The sequence below is a fragment of the Mercenaria mercenaria genome, chromosome 11 (genome assembly GCF_021730395.1).
Source record: "Mercenaria mercenaria strain notata chromosome 11, MADL_Memer_1, whole genome shotgun sequence".
Classification (NCBI taxonomy): Eukaryota; Metazoa; Mollusca; class Bivalvia; order Venerida; family Veneridae; genus Mercenaria; species Mercenaria mercenaria.
Window position 1 is genome coordinate 30932957 of NC_069371.1, and position 21617 is coordinate 30954573.

The 21617-nt window shown below is 35.1% G+C and overlaps 2 protein-coding genes across 2 annotated transcripts; one reads left to right on the forward strand and one right to left on the reverse strand.

Annotated features, from left to right (window-relative positions):
• Positions 1-5706: 5706 nt before the first annotated feature.
• On the reverse strand, positions 5707-14656 carry LOC123532747 (SCO-spondin-like). Its single transcript, XM_053518264.1, has 13 exons — positions 14580-14656; positions 13716-13922; positions 13192-13238; positions 12419-12586; positions 11438-11587; positions 10866-11109; positions 10549-10598; positions 9867-9942; positions 9320-9457; positions 8027-8079; positions 6552-6734; positions 6058-6180; positions 5707-5821 (listed from the first exon to the last, which is right to left on the reverse strand). The coding sequence occupies exons 2-13, from the start codon at positions 13718-13720 to the stop codon at positions 5787-5789; spliced, it is 1272 nt and encodes a 423-aa protein (XP_053374239.1). The 5' UTR covers positions 13721-13922; positions 14580-14656; the 3' UTR covers positions 5707-5786.
• Positions 14657-20789: 6133 nt separating this feature from the next.
• LOC128546735 (histone-lysine N-methyltransferase SETMAR-like) lies at positions 20790-21464 on the forward strand. The gene has a single exon (XM_053518016.1). The coding sequence runs from the start codon at positions 20790-20792 to the stop codon at positions 21462-21464; it is 675 nt and encodes a 224-aa protein (XP_053373991.1).
• Positions 21465-21617: the final 153 nt, after the last annotated feature.

The window sequence follows — 21617 nt, forward strand, 5'->3', positions numbered from 1 at the left end:
TAAGTTCTTACTTGCTTGAGCTAATTATTATTATTATTATGGATTTATAGCAGTTCTTATTTTTGGTTACGTCGGGACGCAGCAGCAGCTCTGAGAAACAGTAGTGTTACGCAGTTATAAAATGCGTATTTGTTGAATGTTTCTTTGTTGCTTTTTTCAAGCATTTTGTTCTGTTTTATAAAGTCGTCATTCTTTTCACATGAATTGCTGTATGCTGATGTTAAAAAACACGTAGTCCGGCCTTTTTGTTATTATATGGTAAAATGTATGTATTGAAATGTGTGTGTTCCCAGGACGGGGCCAGTTTTAACCCCAGGTGTATAATTTGAATAATCTTGGTAAAGGACTACTACACGATGCTACATACCAAATATTGAAGCCTAGGCCATGTGATTTTGTACCAAAGATTTTCAAAGTTTTCCCTAAATAAGTCTATATAAACCATGTGCCACCAAAGGCGGGGCCATATTTGACCCTAGGGGGTAGTTTGAACAATCTCGGTAGAAGACCACTAGATGATGCTACATATAAAATATCAAAGCCCTAGGCCCAGTGGTTTTTACACGAATATTTTTATAGTCTTCCCTATGTAAGCGTGTATTGCTTCAAAAACAAATAAGTCTATGTAAAACAAGGGACCACCAAGGCGTAACCATTATTGTCCCCAGGGTCATGATTTGAACAATCTTGGTAGAGAATCACATAGCATGCCACACACCAAATATCTAAGCTCTGGGACTTATGGTTTTAAAAAAGATTTTAAAGGTTTTTCTTTATATAAGCCAATGTAAAAACTGTTGACCCCGAAGCGCAGTCAATTTTTTCCCTAGGGTTATGATTTGAAGAAACGTGATAGTTAAGATCTTCATGGGTATAGGGCAGAGGGAATTTCCGGCTGAGTATGTTTGCTAACAGGTCACCGAGTTTCGCCTAACAGTACCGAAGCGATATTCCATCTGCACCTTCCAGTGACAGAATTTCTTGATACGTATCAGATAAAACATAAAAAAAATCGCCGACGGTTCTTTTAGAACTATCTTATGCACGTATTAAACAAGCGCGAATCAAGTCCTAAAGAAACGTCATACGTTTCAAGAAAAAAATACAGACGGATTCGTATTTACGTGCTGGAAAATCTCTTACCAGGTGTAAGATACTTCGTGCTTTAAAATAGTATTACGAATATAGTATAAGATTTATGTATTATTTTATTTATTTTAAAACGGAATAAAAATCCAATCTTGACATTCCTCTTGTTCCTGATAGTATATTTCTCGATTCAAAACACGTTTTTATCAAAAAATTCATAACGTTACGCTGCAACTGAGAAAACAAATCCGGAACTAAAAATTGTTATTTGTCTTTGAAACGTCATGACGTCTTTCCTGTTTACGGATGTTGCTTTGCCGCGCTTTGATTAAATACGCTGCTATAAGAAATAGTTATAAAAAGAAAGCCGTTCGATTGATTTTATTTTTATTATTATTTCTTGATATCGGTATGCAAGAAAAAGATTCTGTCACTGGTTATAGGTGCAGATGGGAATATCCGGCTCTCGGGTTACTGTTTAGGCGGTAACTCGGCTGGAGCCTCGTTACCACCTAAACAGTTACCCTCGAGGCCGGAAATTCCCATCTGCATCTACAACCAGTGAAAGAATCTTATAATACCAAACACCAAATATCTAAGGTCTGGGCTTTATGGTCCTGGACAAGAAGATTTTTTAAAGATTTTTCCTGTAAAAGTCAATGAAAAACAAGGGGCTCCCTGGGCGTTGCATATATTGACCCTAGGGTCATGATTTGAACAATCCTGGTAGAGAACCACTAGAGCATGCCACATGCTTTAGGCCTTATGATCTAAGACAAGAATTTTTAAAAAGTTTTCCCCTATACAAGTCTATGGTTACCATGTGTTTCCAGGGCGGGGCCAGTTTTAACCCCAGGTGTTTAATTTGAATAATCTTGGTAAAGGACTACTACACGATGCTACATACCAAATATCAAAGCCTATGTCATGTGATTTTGTACCAAAAGATTTTCGAAGTTTTCCCTAAAAAGTCTATATAAACCATGTGCCACCAAAGGCGGGGCCATGTTTGACCCTAGGGGGTAATTTGAACAAAATTGGTAGAAAACCACTAGATGATGCTACATACAAAATATCAAAACCCTAGGCCCTGTGGTTTTTACACGAAGATTTTCATAGTTTTCCCTATATAAGTCTGTATGAACCATGGGACCCCCGAAGGGCATATTTGACCCTAGTGATATAATTTGAACAATCTTGGTAGAGGTCCATTAGACGATGTTACATACCACATATCAAAGCCTTATACCCTGTGGTTTCGAACAATACGATTTTCAAAGTTCTTTCCTATATAAGTCTATATTAACCATGTAACCCCCGGTGCGGGGCCATATTTTGATCCTAGGGATATAATTTGAAAACTCTTGGTAGAGAACTACTAGATAAATTAAATGCTACATTCTAGATATCAAAGCCCTAGGCCCTGTGGTTTTGGACAAGAATATTTTCAAAGTTATTCTCTATATAAGTAGATATAAAGTGACCCCCAGAGCAGAACCATATTTGACCATAGGGGATTATTTGAACAATCATGGTAGAGGACCACTAGATGATGCTACATACCAAATATCAAAGCCCTAGGAGGTTACACTCTACCAATTCAAGTCCTTATTTATTTCATATTAATAACAAAACATTCAGACCTCATTTTCAGCACTTTAGAGCATTTCAATGATATGAAAACCATATATGGTCATTTAGTATAACATGTCTTCTTATCAAAAATAGAAAAATATTGACATGTTATGTTGAATATAAGAAAAATAATCTGTTCTGAGAAACATCACCCTCTAAAAATGCCCCCATGAAAACAGCCGTTTAGCAGTTACGCGTAGGTAGACATTTTTCGCAAAGAATAAAACTTATTCCAAGAAATTTACAATGAAAATGGTCTAGATCTATTCTCAATACTATAAGCAATAAACATAAGCCAAAAATTTAACTGTCACCTCCTCATGTCACTCATTATACCAGATTTCATCCATAGCATGGAACTACATTTTGGACTACTTCACATGTAACACTGAGTAGTCACTTCCGGTTTGGTGTAATCCGTCCTAGGACTGTGGTTTTGAACGAGAAGATTTTTAAAGTTTTTCGTTTCGGATGCCATGGCAACAAGATTTCTGTATGGAATTTAATTCTTTGAACAAATTTTAAAGAAGACCATCCAAAAAACATCTGTTCATACTTGATAGATTTTAAATATCTGAATTCACTAATGTTAAAAGACCTGGTAGCGCAATAAAACGCATTGTTAAACAGTAATAGATTTATAGATCCTTTCTACCCTCGTCTTCAAAATAGTGAAACGCTGTATTGACTAATCTTAATTGTTATATATAGAGGATATTTGTTTATTTCAGTGTAAATAAGAATATCAAAATAAAATTTTCAGTAGTCAACACGAGAGGCATAGCCACGAGTGAAAATACAAGATATGGTAATCATCAGTGATCAGAAAAAGATTTTGATCTTACATTTAAAATAAAGAAATTTTCTTTTTATTTTATGTTTTGACTATTTTGACTATTTACCCATTTATAGTTTCTTTCACTGATAATTTTCACTGTGAAAATACCAGATATTTTACTCTTATATTTCGATAATTCGCTGAAAACATGTAATAAATAATGTTTCTGTCTTAATTGTTCCAGTTACCCTAGCGTACGACGGTACCTGCCAAGCCGCTAGTTTCAATATGGATTATTGTAACCTAAATGTTAATCTAATGTACCAGTTGTTGTATGAATATAAAAGCGTGCACGACAACGACACCAACAAGTAAGTGTTGTTACTTACAAAATCCTTTAAACTGCTTAACGCTTGTATCTACTAGTACTTCGAACTTTTTTGAAATTGCACCGCTTTTGATATTTGACAAATCAGTCTTTTGATACAATGCAGTTCAAAGATGCTGGTCAAAACTGTAATTCTGATATGGGACATAGATTAATGTAGGTCCTATAACCTTAGGACGGCCAGCACATATAAATTTATGCAATCTCGCCAGGCATATGTATGTTTTTGACAACACAGAAAATGACGTCACTCGACCTTCAGCTATTTCCGGAAGTAAATAAAATGAAAGTAGAAATGCTAAACTTGAAAACAAAAGCCGCATTTTGATTCGTAGATAGTCAGGGGTCACGCGCAGGGGTCTCCCCGTCTAAATGTATGCGCGTGGACTCCTTTTTTTTTTTTTTTTTTTTTTTTTTTTTTGCTGTTGGGGAGCCAATTTTCAGCACTTTATTACGAATTGAAATTACCTGGGCTTTAGTACAGCATGTCAGCTTTTAATCTATGAAAACACATTTGAGTTCTGGATAAACAGAAATCCCACAGGGGTCCGTAACGGACCAAGGGTACATTGATAATTTTGGAACTTCATCAAATCGCTCAAAATGTCATTTTTGATGTTGTCTGAGAGTGTCAGTATATGCCTCAGATGTAAGATATAACCGTATTTGAGAGCTGCAGACCTAGACATTTCAGAAATATTTTCAAAATAAGTTTCGTGTTACAAATGTTGTTTCTACGGAAGCGTGAAAGGGCCATCAGACGCTAATACGTTTTAGTACGTTAAGGCTGCGGAAAGGATATAAAACTGACGATTTCAAACAGTTATGATACAAATGCAAAAAGGCAGTTCATCGAACCACTGAAATGGAGTATATGATTGTGAAACAAGACTTGTTTAATCATTTACAGCAATGGCGTTTTACGCATTCAGTTTTACCGTGATGTGACGTCATGCTAGAAGATGGTGCATGATAGAAGATAAGTTACCACTTGTTCAAAGTACATGCGTCTCAGTTTGAAATGGGTTAGTATATTTTCCCTTTCGTGACCATGGATCTTATAGTATACCTAGGGGTAGGGTATACTAGTAACAAGTACAGTGGAATTATCTATCTGGTCTGATGCCAGTGGTATAAACACAGATAACCTTTACAACCCAACCCACTTTTATCAATACTTTAGTTATAGTTGAACTGTGGTAAATAATAAGATTTTGGATTTGGTTTGATTACAGTGATCCAAGAATACGTTGCAATTTATATCATTACATGACTCTTTCTTAAATCGCCGGAACACAGTTTGTGTTATATGACCTTTCTATATTCTGAACATGTTTATTGGGCTTATATGTCAAAAATTTAAAACTGTGAACATCAATTTTTAATATCCTGTAATAAAATACTTCGGTCCTAGGGACCTCGAACCACAGTTTTGACTACTGGCCGGGAAGTCATTCAATAAGTGTATACTATTACATGTAATCAGGGACGATGTGATTTGTATAGAACGAGTACGTACCACTAATTTGAATATTAGGTAGATTTCTATAACCGACAACATAATGCCGGCACTATCTTGGAGAATAACTATTGGTCTTTAAGATTTTTGGGTTGGGATATTTCGAGGCGGAATATGAATTCGGCGCTACAATTCATATTTTTTACAACAAACCGTATTAACCAATTATCTTTAGTAGAAAGAAGCGTGATCATTATACAGGATGGACATATGCATCTCTAAGTGTATTATAGATCTACATCCATTTCGTACACAGTACTAAACGCACCTCGTGTTTTGCTTAAATGCTTTATTTCACTCTATATATAATCCGTCAGTACATTATTTATCTGAATGTGTTCTATCACAATGTGTATATAAAAGAAGATCTCTTGTAGTTATCGAACTGCTGTAGTAGTAGATGGCAACGACACTGAAAAGAGATTAAAAAAAAGTATTATGCTCACTTGTGATGTCATGTAATAAACAATTAGTTTTCCTAATGACTTGTCGAAATAACTGTAGTAAAGTAATTCAAAATTTTAGTTCCATCCTGGTGGAAAATATATTTGATTTTTTAAATTGTGAAACTGGCAGAAATTTCATCCTAATATTTTCAATAACTTACTGAAAGATAAACACTTAGACAAATGCATTGTCAACACCTACCTGACGTCGCACCGCTGCACGGGTTGCACGAACATTCTTTGATCCTTGGAATATATGCCACTCTTGGTTCCTTCGTTGGTCCACACACTGCTTCAATCTGTTCTTTTTCATCATAGAACGTTCCTACATAGATATATACTAGTCTTTTAAGTGATATGCTAATGAATGGCGCTCATAAAAACTTAAAATGAACTGAACAAATGCAATGCACTTTTAAACTGATTTAAGTATACTTTTCAAGCGTAAGATATTAGTTAAATAGTTATTATTCCTGTAAACAAACGTATATGTTGTTTTTTTAACTTGAACGAGCAAGGTTTAGATGATACTGAGATTAGATAGAGCTAACTATCTTATAGATTCTACAAGTCTATTTATGTCTAGGTATGTCTATATACGTCTAGTTATGTCTATCACTTTGCTTGATTGCAAGTTTTGCTTAATAATGTTTTAATTACTGCTTCTAATTAAAAAGTGATTAAAGGCAATCTTACCCGTACAACAAGGACAATTTACTGATTGGCCTCCGTCCGAATCAGCTGACAACACAAGCACGGTTTCAAACGTGCTATTTCCGCAGCTACCTGTACAATAATCCACTGGTATTTCACCTGCAGAATGGCAATCGCCAACTGCGTCATATAGAATTTCCATCTTTGTGTATTTCCGACATGTATCTGTGAAAATAATATAGAAATGGCATCAAAATTTATCCCAAATTTAAAAATGTAGCTGAACAGCATAAATATTTTGAAAATATATTTTTGTCACACCGACACAATTATAGGAAATATGGCGACTTTGCAGCTTTGATGGCGGAGGAAGACCCCATGATCCTTTTTAAAAAAAATAGGTTTGCTTCTTAAGCAGAGGTGTTAACGTAGTGCCACGTATTCACGCCCCACTCAGGGTATTTCTAGGTAATATAAGGGATCTCCTTGTTTCCTGCAGTAAAGCATTTAAGGTAGTTCTGCACATTTGATAGACCGGAAATCATGGTGGCGTAACGTCATACCATTATAACATAGAATAAAGCCTTGACCCAGCGTATGGAAAGGAAACTCATGTGTAATGCCATCGCATGCTTGTATTTATGAAAATGGCATCATTTCTTGCTAAAAATAAAAAATGACAACAAAAATATTGACAAATGAATTAATTCCAAAAAATGCTATCAAATCTGCTTGAAATTTGCGGAACGATTAAACCATGGGTCAATATATTAAAGTCAAGCATATGAAAGTATACATTTCATTAGATGATATTATAAACAATACGTTTATTTACAAGTGTGAAAAGTTGCATTTAAACCTACATTGTAGAAAAAATTCTATTAGCATAAATGTCGTCAAAACTGACTTTCTCACAGACCACCATTATGAAAACTAGTGAGTTCCGAATTTTTCCAGTCAAACCATCATGCCCATGACATTATCTTTGTTAGTTTGTATTTGCAGAACATTCTTAGGATATTATTAGGTTTAATCGAAATCTAAATTGTAGAAATAAATGAACCAAACATGCGGTACTAACTTAACTATTGTCTAAAGGGAATATAATCAAAGTAATGATGTGTTCTAAATAAGGATATGATTAAAAGCATTTGTGAATTTGTAACAAAATAAACAAGTGTTCAAAGCATATTGAAAATGTCACCACGATACGTTTAATTATGAAAGTTCTTGCATGTTTTATGTTCAAACAAACATGACAGCTTAGAAAAAGAATATGAGCCGCACCATGAGAAAATCAACATAATGCATTTCCGACCAGCATGCTTCCAGACCAGCGCTAACAGTTTCTCTAATTGCCATAGGCTTTGAAAGCGAACAGCATGGATCCTGTCAGTGACCAGACTGCGTGGATGCGCAGGCTGGTCTGATCCATGCTGATCGCAAACGCACAATGTTTGTTTTCTAATGGTGCGGCTAATATCAATGACTTTTAACTGCAAAAAAACGTGTCCTACCATTTGCCGGAATATTTTTGACACAACTTATGGTGTTCTCGACAGTGCAATAGCTGAAAATATAAATACGGTACTATTTCAAACACAATTTACCCATGACTCCGCATTAAAAGAAGTTGAACAAGTGGATGAAGTATTGCCATGCCATGCAAAGTCCCCGGCTGGAAGGCGACTAATTTTCTCTACTGCAGTATAACATAATGACTTGGTATCTGTCAATAACGTTCTATATATACAATATTTTACAGCACAACTTTCGGATTAAAATTTGCATATATAGAAATCTGCAGTTTTTCATTGCTTATAACATCCATAAATACAAAAACAGTATTTTTCAAATTTAATAACATTTCAATCTATAAATACATTTTTTTTTCAAATTTAATAACATTTCATTTTGAAATTGAGATAAGGGTCTGCCTGATGCGCATGACAGGTCGCCTTATTTTGAGGTACATTTGTACCAATTAGTATAAAAATCCATTTGAGGATTATCGAGTAACAGACCGGACAGGAAAAAATCCTGTTGATATTTGACCTCGACCTTCAACCTAGGGGTCCAAAGTGCGATGACACTTCGTTTTATAAAGGGGAATATGTGTGCCAAATAATACTGAAATCCTGTTTTGTATAATAACGTTATGCACCGGACAGGAATGGTTCTGGATGTTGCGCAAGACAATTAGAGGACATTTATGCCAAATTAAATTGTAATCCCTTGATGGATGAGGTCTGGACCGGACAAGAAAAGGACTCTGTTCATGCCATGTAAAACTTGAATGCCAAGTGAGACTTTGACCTTTGAGATAGGAGTCTCAAAGTTATGCATAACACCTCGTCTTATTATGGGGTATATCTGTACCAAGTAATATTAAAATACCTTCATGGATGGCAGAGTTATAGACCGGACAGGATAAAGCCCTGTTGACATTTGACTTCCAAGTGTGACCTTGACCTTTGTGCTAGGGGTCCGGGCTTTTCGCATGCCACGTCGTCTCATCATGGGAAACATAAAATCCCTTGATGAATGACAGAGTTATGGACAGGACACGAAGCTACAAAAAGCGCAATCCTATAGTCTCCGAAACTGATTTTCGACCAGTAGGCGACTCACCCAGTAAGGGATTTACAAGCTTACTGCATTTAATAATTGCAAAACTTTCAAATTCATACTCTACTATTGAAAGTATCGTAATTGTAAATGCCACTTAGGGCGTCTAATCATTTTTATACATAACTACAATATTTTGGCAACATAAATACAAAGGGTTGGTCTGTTAGTCACGTCCTTACCATGTATGCGTGGAGTTCTCCGATGTGGTATTACCACAGTAATACCCGTTACCATCAACAATGCAATCTGCTGGACATTCTACAGTACAATGTTCAGTTTCTACATCAGGTCCACAGTTTTCTCCACTTATTAATTCCCTGGAAGAAGACGGAACAATTTAAACTTGATATTACATTTGCAGTGTAAAACAATATGTTGGTGCATATTCTTTCATAATCGTTTCCATATCAGCTTTCTGAATGGAACCAGAATGTTGACAATCGATATTATAAGTAACAGCCTGAACTAAACTAAAACAATATGCAAATTTAATCAACTCTGAAAGAGAGTGATTCTGATAAAACCTTTAAGAACATTAGTCAAATGTTAGAATCAATTCTGCAGTACTAAAATAATCTTAGCAACTGGAAAGTAACACTAACAACTATCAGACTAAAGACTATTACTAAGAAATAGTTGTCCCCATCTCAATGACTTAGCATTTGCTGTTATAATACCCCAATGAATATTCATAGTTTAAATTATGCCTAATTTCACATATTATACCTATAGCGCTGTCTTGTTCCTGTACCACATGTTACATCACAAGATCCCCAGGACGTCCACTGGGTCCATTCACAACCTATATTTAGAATATGTTAAAAAATGTAAACATTGTATACATTTTAAATCATTAGATTGATATAACTATGATTGATACAAAACCGTGAAATATAAAAATGAATCATCAAGGACAAGGGCCAAAACTTATTTCACTGAAAAAGACATCGATTGACCTTATGCAATCAAAATGCAATTTAATGTCGTACTCTTCTCTTTAATGCTCCGTAAGCACCTATAGGATGGAATGGAACATAATAGCATAAAACGAAATTATGTATTTTTTATGAATTTATGTGTGTTCATGAAACCGGAAAAAAACAACAACTAAATCACCTGAATAATTATAATTTATCTTCAGTTCGGCTGCCGTGCCGGTTGATGTCCGTCATGCGACTATACTATGTCTATGTATGATAATGTAACTTCAAAAATGATTGTTTAATAAGGTAAACGGGAGACACAGGTGTATTTTTGAAGTTTCCGAAAGATTTTGCTTTCATAATTACATTTATAAAAGTGGAATCAAAACTTTGTTGACTAAATACTAGTAGAATGTGCGATTTATTCAAATTGTTTTATTACACATGTTACTTCTGTACAGAATCCAATTAAAATACCAACTTACAGTTTGTAATTGTTGTGCAGTCTAGCTGTTGATTCGTTCCATTGCAATGACTATAATACGAAAACCATATGTACATATATTTCCAACTTGTTTGAAAACGCTTGAACACCGCCATATTGAAATATTAAAAACTAGAAGTTTAATAGAAAAAGCCATGTAGACTATACGAATCTGACTTTAACATCTTGACAAGTTCGAACCAAAATTTAATATTCTTAAATATAATTTTAGTCCGATGTTATAGCGCATGTACAAACAAAGAGTTAGACGGTACAAACAAAAACGGAGATTATGGATGTCTTTTGTTCTTAACTTACCAAGTTATACACCCTTTAACGAGAGATTGACCTTGTGGGACTGCTTGGCCATCTTCAGTATAACAAGGACAGATAGAGTCTGATATACAACTTCCACTTGATGTTGGTAATATAAGATCAGGCTTACATACACAGCCAGTGTCACACGTATCCCACTCCGTGAAAAATGTTGAGAGACCCCCGCAAGTTTGATCAACATGTGAGGCACAGTTTGACCACACTCTGTCGTTTGTGCAGTTCGATTCTGTTAAATTTAATATTAAAAAGGTTAAAAGATAGTACTAGAATAGCGTACAGCATTTCTTGGAGGTCCAAGATTTTCCTGTTCATAACTTTGTTGGATTTGCTTACTAATTCTATCGGTTGTTTCTTTTCTGTGTAAATGTTTGTTATTTTTTCATAAACTATCTAGACAATACTCAAGCATTGGACTAGAAGTTATCCCTCAAACTATCATTCCAGATCACTTAAAACAATGCTCGACTTTAAGATTTATATAGGAATATGACCAAATAAAACAGGAAGTCAAAGCATCCTTCACCTAAATCAAATAAATCTTCAAATCTACATACCAGCTTCGTCGCACGGTTCACCGCACGGCTCGATTTCCAGTCCGTCTCCTTCGCAACCGGTACCCGTGCACACACGATTTCTAGTTCTTATTCCAAAGGTACAAGGCTCAGATACAGAACACCCAGACCATGGCACCCATGCACTCCATCCTGTAAAAGCATTTCTCATATCTAGAGCAGTGGTTCTACATAGGACATAATCAGTACAGATGTAAATATTTTGTCTGTAAATTCTATGTCACTAATGTTTTTAATAAATATTTAGTTGTATTGGACAATGCATTCCATAGTCTAAATCGAAATGCAGCAATGGTTAAATGATAGATACCGGGTATGTTTTGTATCATTTAGTGTTTGCGAAAGAGTTTTTATTATTGTCAAACGATAATTTAGATTAGTACAATGTGGCAGTTGTTTTGTTTCCATGTTAACGTAAAGTTGGTGTATTTAACTTGTTTTGAAATATAATTCATATTTCATTTACTCAATACTGAATTGGGAATTTCACATGGGAGTCAGGAACGTATATGACCATAAAGTCATGGTAAGCTCTGTATTCAATTCTTTAATAAACAAACACCTAAAATGAATAAATGACGATGCCGCATCCAAGAACTGCAACTTTTCATAACATCTAATTGTCATGTCATTTTTGAGTATGGTCCAAATTTAAATTGCCTGCTTAGGAAGAAGTATCCAACAGAATCCTACTTGTAAATAGATATTTCTTTCTCTTTCAAGATAATGGTACCGGCGGGTATTCTAAATAAATTACTTTGCCATCTTAACATATATCACTTACAGTCTGATCAAGGTTGTTATTCCGTAAGTTTGTTTCCCATTATTTATCTGTTAATATGTGTCTACATTATTGCGGATAGTTTGCTGTGTTATCAACTTCTTTACTTGATTATTTTTTATAAGAAGAATGATAAAATAAGATATCCCAATCGTCTTGTTGCGATGGAACCATTCACATACCGCTGCATGATTGTGTATTACAATCCTCAATTTCTTCCCTCGACCCATTGCATAATATGCACATTTCCCAATTCTGGATCGGAAGGAGTTCCCTTGATCTTGACCTCAGGCCTACATCACACGATTTTGTACAGTCAGACCACGGTTCCCAGTCCGTGTACCTGCAGTCTGAAATACAACAAATGGGCCGCGCCATGAGAAAACCAACATAGTGGTTTTGCGACCAGCATAGATCCAGACCAGCCTGCGCATCCGCGCAGTCTGGTCAGGATCCAGACTATTCGTTTTCAAAGCCCGTTGCAATTAGAGAAACCGTTAGCGAACAGCATGGATCCTGACCAGACTGCGTGGCTGGTCGCAAACCGACACTGTTGGTTTTCACATTGCGCGGTTCAAATAATGATTACATAGCATTACTGAAATCCCATTGACTGCACAAGTAATACACATTGATAAACTAGAAGTTTCATTGTAATACAAGGTATTAGTGTCAAGGTAACAGTACTTCTTCTGTTTGCTTCGTATGGAAATATGGTTTAATGTAAGGACAGAATAAGATTAATCATTTCATATTAGACTCATGTATCTCATACCATCGTCCTGTCATTTTTAATAAAGGCCAAGTTAAATTTTATATTAATTAACCCCTTTAACCTTATATTACTGGCCATATTAGACCTTATTCAACTGGTCCATCAAACACTTATTATGCATTTTATTAAGGTAAATATGCGGCTTAACACATATCAAAATATCTACGTTAACTCACTCACATTGGCAATCTGTTTGGATGCATATCAAGTTTGTTCCAATACATTCACTGTAAAGAAATGGTGTAATGCATTTCATGCTATTGTTTTTGATTACTATTGTCATATAAACAAAAGAAAAAACTTATCGCTGGTTATAACATTTATCAATGGATAAAGATTACTTTGAAGGATTTCATTGATTTAGTTTAGTTTAAACTTATTTGTTTTAGCTTCATTGATTTACAGTGTGTCTAGGTGATCTTCAATGCACTATATAAGCACAAGTTGACATCTTGTTATTGTCACTCAGCTTAACATTAAAATCATGGCAACAGAAATAAGTTAAGTATTCTATATAATGTATAATGTTTCATGAAATATTTGTTCACACCACAACTGGATCGTTTTATTTATTTGTCAAGATAAATGATAACACTTGTTAGAAGATCTGTTGGAAGCACAAAATGCAACAAAGCAAAATAATAGCAGACTCGACTTGACTGAAAGATAAACACTATATTAAATGAATGAATATTGCTATGTACCACATGGAACAGTCTCTGTGTATAACGGTACCCTCAATGACAGTATCCCCAACAGTAAAAACTACAATGATGCCGTCGGAATCAATAGTCCACCCTTCATGGGCTGTTGAATTGATGGTACAATGACAGGGCTCTAGTTCACATAACGTGGTTTCTTCGCTGTCTCCAATACAATCTATCGGGTTTGTCTCGGTGGTATTACAGTCTCTATGAAAATATTTTTCAAGACCATTTTAAAAGCATAATGCAAAATATTTACTCTACGAAAGCCGAAATAATAGAGATGCATTAATTTAAAAATACAATACAAACCGTTCATTCAAAGAAAGTGGAGATAATCGGGAACTTTAGAAAATGTTGGATCGAAAAAAGAGTCAAACGATTTAATTAAAAGAACAATACTGATCAACAAAACACAGAAACGATGGATCATAGCTACACTTTTCTAAGTGCATATACATTAAGAAGTTTCGTACTAACCCCTCAAAATGAAGTGAAACTTAAAACTAATATATTAAAAAAATGTATAAATGTTTCTACATGATAAACTCGGACAATGATTAACTAATCATAGTTCCTTTCATTATTTTTACGTGTTGCATACATATTTATATATGTTATCAGTTAAAACAGACTAACTTCTTAGCAATAAGCTGTTGTTGATTTCATATCTCAGAAACGGAATTTTGTTTGCTTTTCTGTTGCAAGGTAACGCCATGCAAAATAGTATAAGACGACTATTAATGACTATTGGCGTTCTTATATTAAATGAAACAACGCGCCTCTAGCATATAATATTTACCTTTCCGAAATCTATTAAATAGTATTACAAAGTAAATAATCAAAGTCATACACAACAATTACCTATATCTCGTCTGTGTTCCTCTACCGCAAGTAACACTACATTGTGACCACGCTGCCCATGTAAGCCACAAAGGAGCTGCTGAAAAAAATTACCGGATGAAATAGCAGTATTCGCTCAAATGTAAACGCGTTATATGTATATGAATTTTTATGGTTTATATCTCTATGATTCGTCTGTTTCATTTAAAGGTTCGTTATAAAAATAGAAATAAAACTTCTTTGTTCAATCAAAAAACCAAATAACTAAATATACACAGAACAAGGAGCACGTGCACTTTAGCGGTCCCTATGATAATAGTAAAACAATAAAGAAAAATCGATGGACTTTACTGAATATGTTTGACAAAAGTTGTAAAGTTAGCCCTAGCAGCTACCTGTATTAGGCAGCCACTTGCCTTAAAGTCAGGTGACTTCCCAAATTGATTTGTACTCAAATTTCAACTTGTCTTATACAGCCATCTGCATTAAGCAGATAACATGTGTTGTTCCCTAGGCTGGTTGCTTATACAGGTCTGACATTTGTCGAAAATATAAATTGCTTAACGTACCTTCTGACGCCACCTCGCTAGGTATATTTGTAGTGGGAATCGATACAAAAGTCCATTGACTCGACGCAGTAGAAACTGAAATCAGTGATGACACTTAGCAGTCTTATGATACAAAAAAGAATAACACATATTAAAAGTAAAGTTTACTAAGAAGTATAAAAATATGTATAATGCCAATTGATGTTGATCAAGTAGAAATCGATGTTTGAAAGGAATACTTCAACTGTGAGTTAATCAACCCTGGCAGAGTGCGAGGACTATAATTAAGCGTCACAACTGAACTATTCTATATCCTTAAACACATATGCAAAGACAATATACAGGACAATCACATGGACAAAACAAAACGATACAACACACGAACTAATCCTATGAATCATTTCTATCAATAACAGAAGTAGTTTCTTACCTTCATCATTCCGAAAATGAAAATCTACTTAATAATATATTGCATATCCTTTACATCGGTGTTACATAAACCAGTTTGTCCCCAGAGTCAATGTTCGTAATTATGTTAAACTTCCTTCTTCTAAATCGTTTATCTTTTATACTACTGTGATTTAGCCTGATTAGTGCTCTCTGTCCTCTCCTTCATAGCTAAAAGATCAGAAAATAGTACCTTTTTTTTAACGACATTTACTATAATCATTTTAAATTTATTATGGTTTTAAATCTAATTAAGTTTTACGAACATGACGTAGCGCATATGTTTTACTCTAGAACATTTTTACTAGAAATCTACTACTAAGTATAATTGGTGTTTACAGTCGCGACTTACCATAATCGAGGTAACTTCATAGACGACCTCTTGCCTCCGTATGGATCATTAATGTGCCCAGCAAATTTTAGCCACTGTTATTTACTGTCATTCTTGAGTAAAACATCAGTCTGGTCCCATGTTGATAGTATAGTGGGAAAAGGTATACAGTTCGTAACCTGTGGTCCAAACTTGAAGCATGTTACTTTAATTAAAGTTTGCATTTAGATATTGTTATTTGTAAATATGGTTTCAACGTAATGATGCTTGACGTATAAAGTACCACATAAAACATGTCAACCACATATATTGATGAACAAAACGTCTTCATAAAGAACACGCACAAAACAATTCTTGGAACTAAACCTTCCTGTAACATAGGGTTGAAATCAAAAGTTGCCTGAATATGATTTTATTATTTAATATTTTAAAGACAATAACTCGGCTAAAGATAACTGAAACGACAAAGGCGTACAGTATTTGTACCGAACCTTCCTACACAGTTCTCCTGCTTTCAAGATAACATTAAATGACAAAGTGACATAAAATGTAACGATTTGGTTCGCATGACTTTTCAGCCTAGCCGTTTATATGTCTGTATCTATATGTACATGAAAATGTTGTTCTGACGCTCTGTTAAAATATGTAAAATATTTCGAAATTATTTTCATAGTTCACAGTTAGAATATGTTCTCCGCATGGGATGTCTGTAATATTAACTTCCGGTATACTAAAAATAAAAACTTGAAACTTGAAAATATGTACATTATACACAAACAGTATAAATATACAATTGCTGCGATAAATTAAAATATATCAATTTTTCTCATGTTTAAACTCATTTCTTTCTATACAGATAGTATTCAAATTACTGTACATAGATCATCTGAAACCCAACTGAATATCAAATCAGGTACTACGAATTTCCTGAATAAATATTTAAAATTACCTTATTGTACAGTTTTTTCATCCGCACAATCTGCCTCTTCTGTGTGCTTGCTCATTCTTAAATTCTTGCTTCTCAGTTTAAGGATGTCTCTCGGATTCTGATACAGCAAGCCGTCTATTTATACAAGAGAAAGTAATTTATGGCTGAAAGAGATTGAACTAAAATTCTTTAGAAATAACGTCAACAGCAGTAAAATCAATGTAATAAATTCCTAGACAACAGACTAATATGTGCAACAGACTTGCTATAAAGATGTATCTTTTCATGAAATATCTGTATTAGGGTTTAATGCGCATCAATAATATTACGTGGATGACATCTTCATACATATTGCCTTCTAATGTTCAATAGGCCGAAATCAATCATACAATAAACATCAGTAATAAGCCCAGATGTTAACCAGTTCGGATATCGATACATTTTGTGAAAACAGTGACTGTTTATTCATTGAGAGAACAACTTTCTCCTCGTTGCCACGTAGACCACGGATGTTTTAAATGCATCATTCGGACTTTATATCAACGGGACATGTTGATTTCGAAGTATAAAATGTTAAGGAGTATATATCTGTTGACAAGTCAATGATAAAATTTGATAAAACTCTTGTACGGGACAATTTCAGAGTAAAAAGAAATTGAAGTTTGAAAAGGGAACGAATACGCGAAGAACATTTGATTTTCTTTTTTCTGATATACAATTTAGAACCTTGTATATGAGCCGCGCCATGAGAAAACCAACATAGTGACTTTGTGACCAGCATGAATCCAGACCAGCCTGCGCATCCGCGCAGTCTGGTCAGGATCAATGCTGTCCACTAACGGTTTCTCTAATTGTAATAGGGTTTGAAAGCCAACAGCATGGATCCTGACCAGATTGCGCAGATGCGCAGGCTGTTGTGGATCCATGCTGGTCGCAAAGCCACTATGTTGGTTTTCTCATGGCATGGCTCATATGTATTTCGTTAATTTGAACTCCTAATAATCATCATCAGAAATACCATATTCACTATTACACATAGGAACTATATGTATGGTAAAACAAGGACTAAAGTGCGATTTCTGAGTCTTTGGCATCAATATGAAATAAGATTGCCCCATGCAGTTTCGGTCAATTTTATATCTGGCTACCATAAGTTATTTGGCAAGTTCATATACACATTAAACAATTAAACTTTTAAACATTTGGAAGGGCTTGGTTTGATGTGAACATTATCATGTTTAGTTCCACTTAGACATTTGTATTTAATTAAGAAATGAAAAGATTTGTTTTCGGTGTTCATGCGAAATGAACGATTGAATAGGATCGGCAAATCCATGAATCGCGCTAGCGATTCATGTTTAATTTGCCGATCCTATTCTGTCGTTCATTTCACATGAACACCGAAAATTCTTATACATTATTTTTTTGTATTTACATTATATTTCCTTTCCATTTGTAAACAAGATAATATTATAAATCACGCATATGTTGTGGCATTTAACATTAAAATCAGCTTCCCGGCCATTATGTGCACCAGACGGAATAACTGCGACGTCATCTAAGGAACGTTCTCCTTGACTATATGCGGACGTCGTCAAAACAGCGGCAGGTTATCACTAAGCAGCGATGACGTAACTTTCGCGCCTTTCCTTTTGCTGTTCATACGAAATGAACGTCATAATTTTCAAGGAAAAGAATAGGGCGAATGTAAATATTTTAGATTTTTATCATAAAATGAATAAACACATCGCTTCATAGGCGTAAACGTTTTCTGCAAAACAACATTGCTCAAAACATTACGAAGCTTACGTTCGGGAAAGATATGTTATGATCACTGACTCTCAAGCGGGACCATGACCTTTGAGATTGCTGTCTGGGTCATGTGCTCGACATGCATCTTATTAAGGCAAACGTTTCTGTAAATTTAAACAATTGCTTTATCATGTCAAAGTTGTAGCGCGGACGAGACCTGACATGGCCGCTGACTCCCATATGTGACCTTTGCCTTAACGAGTGGTGATTGGGTCCTGAAAACGAAAACGAAAAGAGTCCTCATTGAGGAAAGCTAATCTGCTCACTAAAATGAATTTTCTCAAAAACTGTCTAAGGTACATTTAGGACAAGCTCTGAAAGGACCTTTTAAAGCATTTTTCATTGATTGCGGCGACCTAAAATAGCGACTGTTACTGTGTGATCCATACATGTCGTTACCCGCTTGTCATTAGTTATACACACATTCAATGTATGTTACAATATTGGACTGTGTCAACGGATAGGTTCGATAAGAAACTGTTCTTTGCATAGTTAATTAGATCATGCGATTCTGAGAATTACTTTCATGAACATATAATAGCCATAATCTTGCACGTGCAGAAAAGTTTTATACACATTTTCATAAAAAGGTAAAAGCGTGTGAACTTTAATAAATGATAAGAATTTGCTTTGGATTACTTTGGAAAAGGTTGATACAACAACATTTTAGTACTAAAAGAGGATTTCGATTATTTCAAAAGCTTCGCAAATATAATTAAGGTTTTAGTTTTTTCCCCTTTCTATTGCACTGGTCAGGAGTATCAATACTACTTCAAAATGTTGATTATTTTATAAAGGTTTTAATAATTGCAAAATTTCACGTCTACAATTGTGTGTATATCAACTTATATATAATTTCTGCAGTGAAAGGGAATACGAGGATGGTTAAATAGTGTTGCAATTTTTGCCAGGAAATCCACAATTTTCACGCTTTTCCCATGATAATTATTTTATATTGAGGTTCAACCACTGGCACCAGACCAGAAACAAAATGTCTCTGTACGTGTTATACCCTACCCCTAGGTATTCTATAAGAACCATGGTCATGAACGGGAAAGTGCACTTACCCATTTCGATCGTACATTTCCCACCTAAAACGCGCAGTTCGGTGAATGGGTACCTTGCATATTGAACAAGCGGTAATTCATCTTCCATCGTGCACCTGTCAGATTGTCTCAATATTCATATTACAGAGATACTCCACATATTTTATGCTTTCGTCAACGTTACAGAAAAAAACTTGCGTGAACTCCCCAAATGAACATCCGGTCTAGAGGTCACAGCAGTGCGCACATGTTTGGCGAAATGTAAACAAACAAAAACAGAATTCAAAATATTTACAGTTTAACAATAAAACTCGAAATGATGAATGAAATTCAATCTTATTTTTGATTTTGAATTTGAAGTCATTCATTGGTATACACCTGTACTGTTTATATACTTCATATTGCACACTTATGCTGCATATACACATTTTAGCGTACACGTGTAGTTAAACGACGACTAACATACATTTTCACATCAGCCAATCAGAATGGTTTTGTAATCTAGACCGGAACTTTACCAGCGAAGTTCAACCAAGTTTTTTGTGTAACGTTGAAAAAACTATAAACTACGCGTTGTTTCTCTAAGATAAGAAATATTGAAGAAATGTGACCGGTACACAATGGAAGATAGATTTCCACTTAATATTCAATATCTATATTACACATTTACTGAACTGCGCTTTTTAGGTATGAAATGCGCGATTGAAATGGATAAGTATATTTTCCCGTTCATGACCATGGTTCTTACAGAATACCTAGGGGTAGGGTATAACATGTACAGTGTATGTCATGGCAAAAGAAATTAGTAAAGAAACAAGAGAGTATATAAAATAGAGAAAAGTGGAAAACCGTTTTAAACTAGGAAAACGTGCCAAAGAAATAGTTGATTAATTATGTGTTGCATATGGACATCGCATTTTATCAAATTCAGCAGTCACGAAATGGTTTAAGCATTTTAAAGTGGGATTGAGTCAGTTGAAAGTGCACCAAGGCAATGAAGGCCACCTAGTGCAATTGTCCCTTAAATAATCCAAAAAGTACAAACTCTTCTGAAAAAGGATGCACGTTTGCCTACGTACGCGTCAAATAGCTAACTTTAAAGGCTGTCGAAATATCGACATGATCAGCTTTTTCGATCCTGAAGCGCGATTTGAAATACAGCGTATTGCTGCCAGATGGACACTCTATTTGCTTACCGAGGATCAAAAGAAACAGCGTGTTTCGGCCGCCCAAAAATTGTTGAAACTGTACCCTAAATTCAATCAGCGAACATTTTCTAACTTTGTGACTGGTGACGACACATGGGTGCATTATTATCAGCCAGTCAGAAAGTGCAGTAACACAATATGGACCACCAAACAGGCAAGGAGACCTTCTGAAGCTAAAAGAATCATAAGTGTAAAGAAGGTCATGTACTACGCTGTTTTCTTCAATAGTCGTGGAAAAACTGTTCAGGTAGCGATTCCGCGTGGTAGAACAGTTACAGGCAAAGTATATTGTGAGGTTGAAAAGAGACGCTCAGTGCTTGGTTTATTAGGTATGACCTTACTGCATATCAATGCTCCGGCTCTCAAGTCCTTTATAGTGACACAGTTTTTGAAGCACAAAGGCGTGTCTGTTCTACCACTCCCTCCTTACTCGCCCGTTCTTGCCCCTTGTGACTTCTTTTTATTTCTGAACCTCAAAAAATTATTTGATGGTCGCAGATATCACGACAGAAATGCTTTAGGGTCAGCCATTTTCCAGTATCCCCAGACTTTAGCCAAAAGAGACTATGAAGATGCTTTTCAGTAGTGGATCAAAAGATTAAAACTTTGCATAAAGGTAAAGGTTGAATACTTCGAAGGTATGAAATAAAAAAGCATCTATGCTTGTGTCATTTTGATGATCTAAATGACAGATGCACTTTTGGAGAGGAGACGTTGGTTATGCATATCGTAGAAAAAC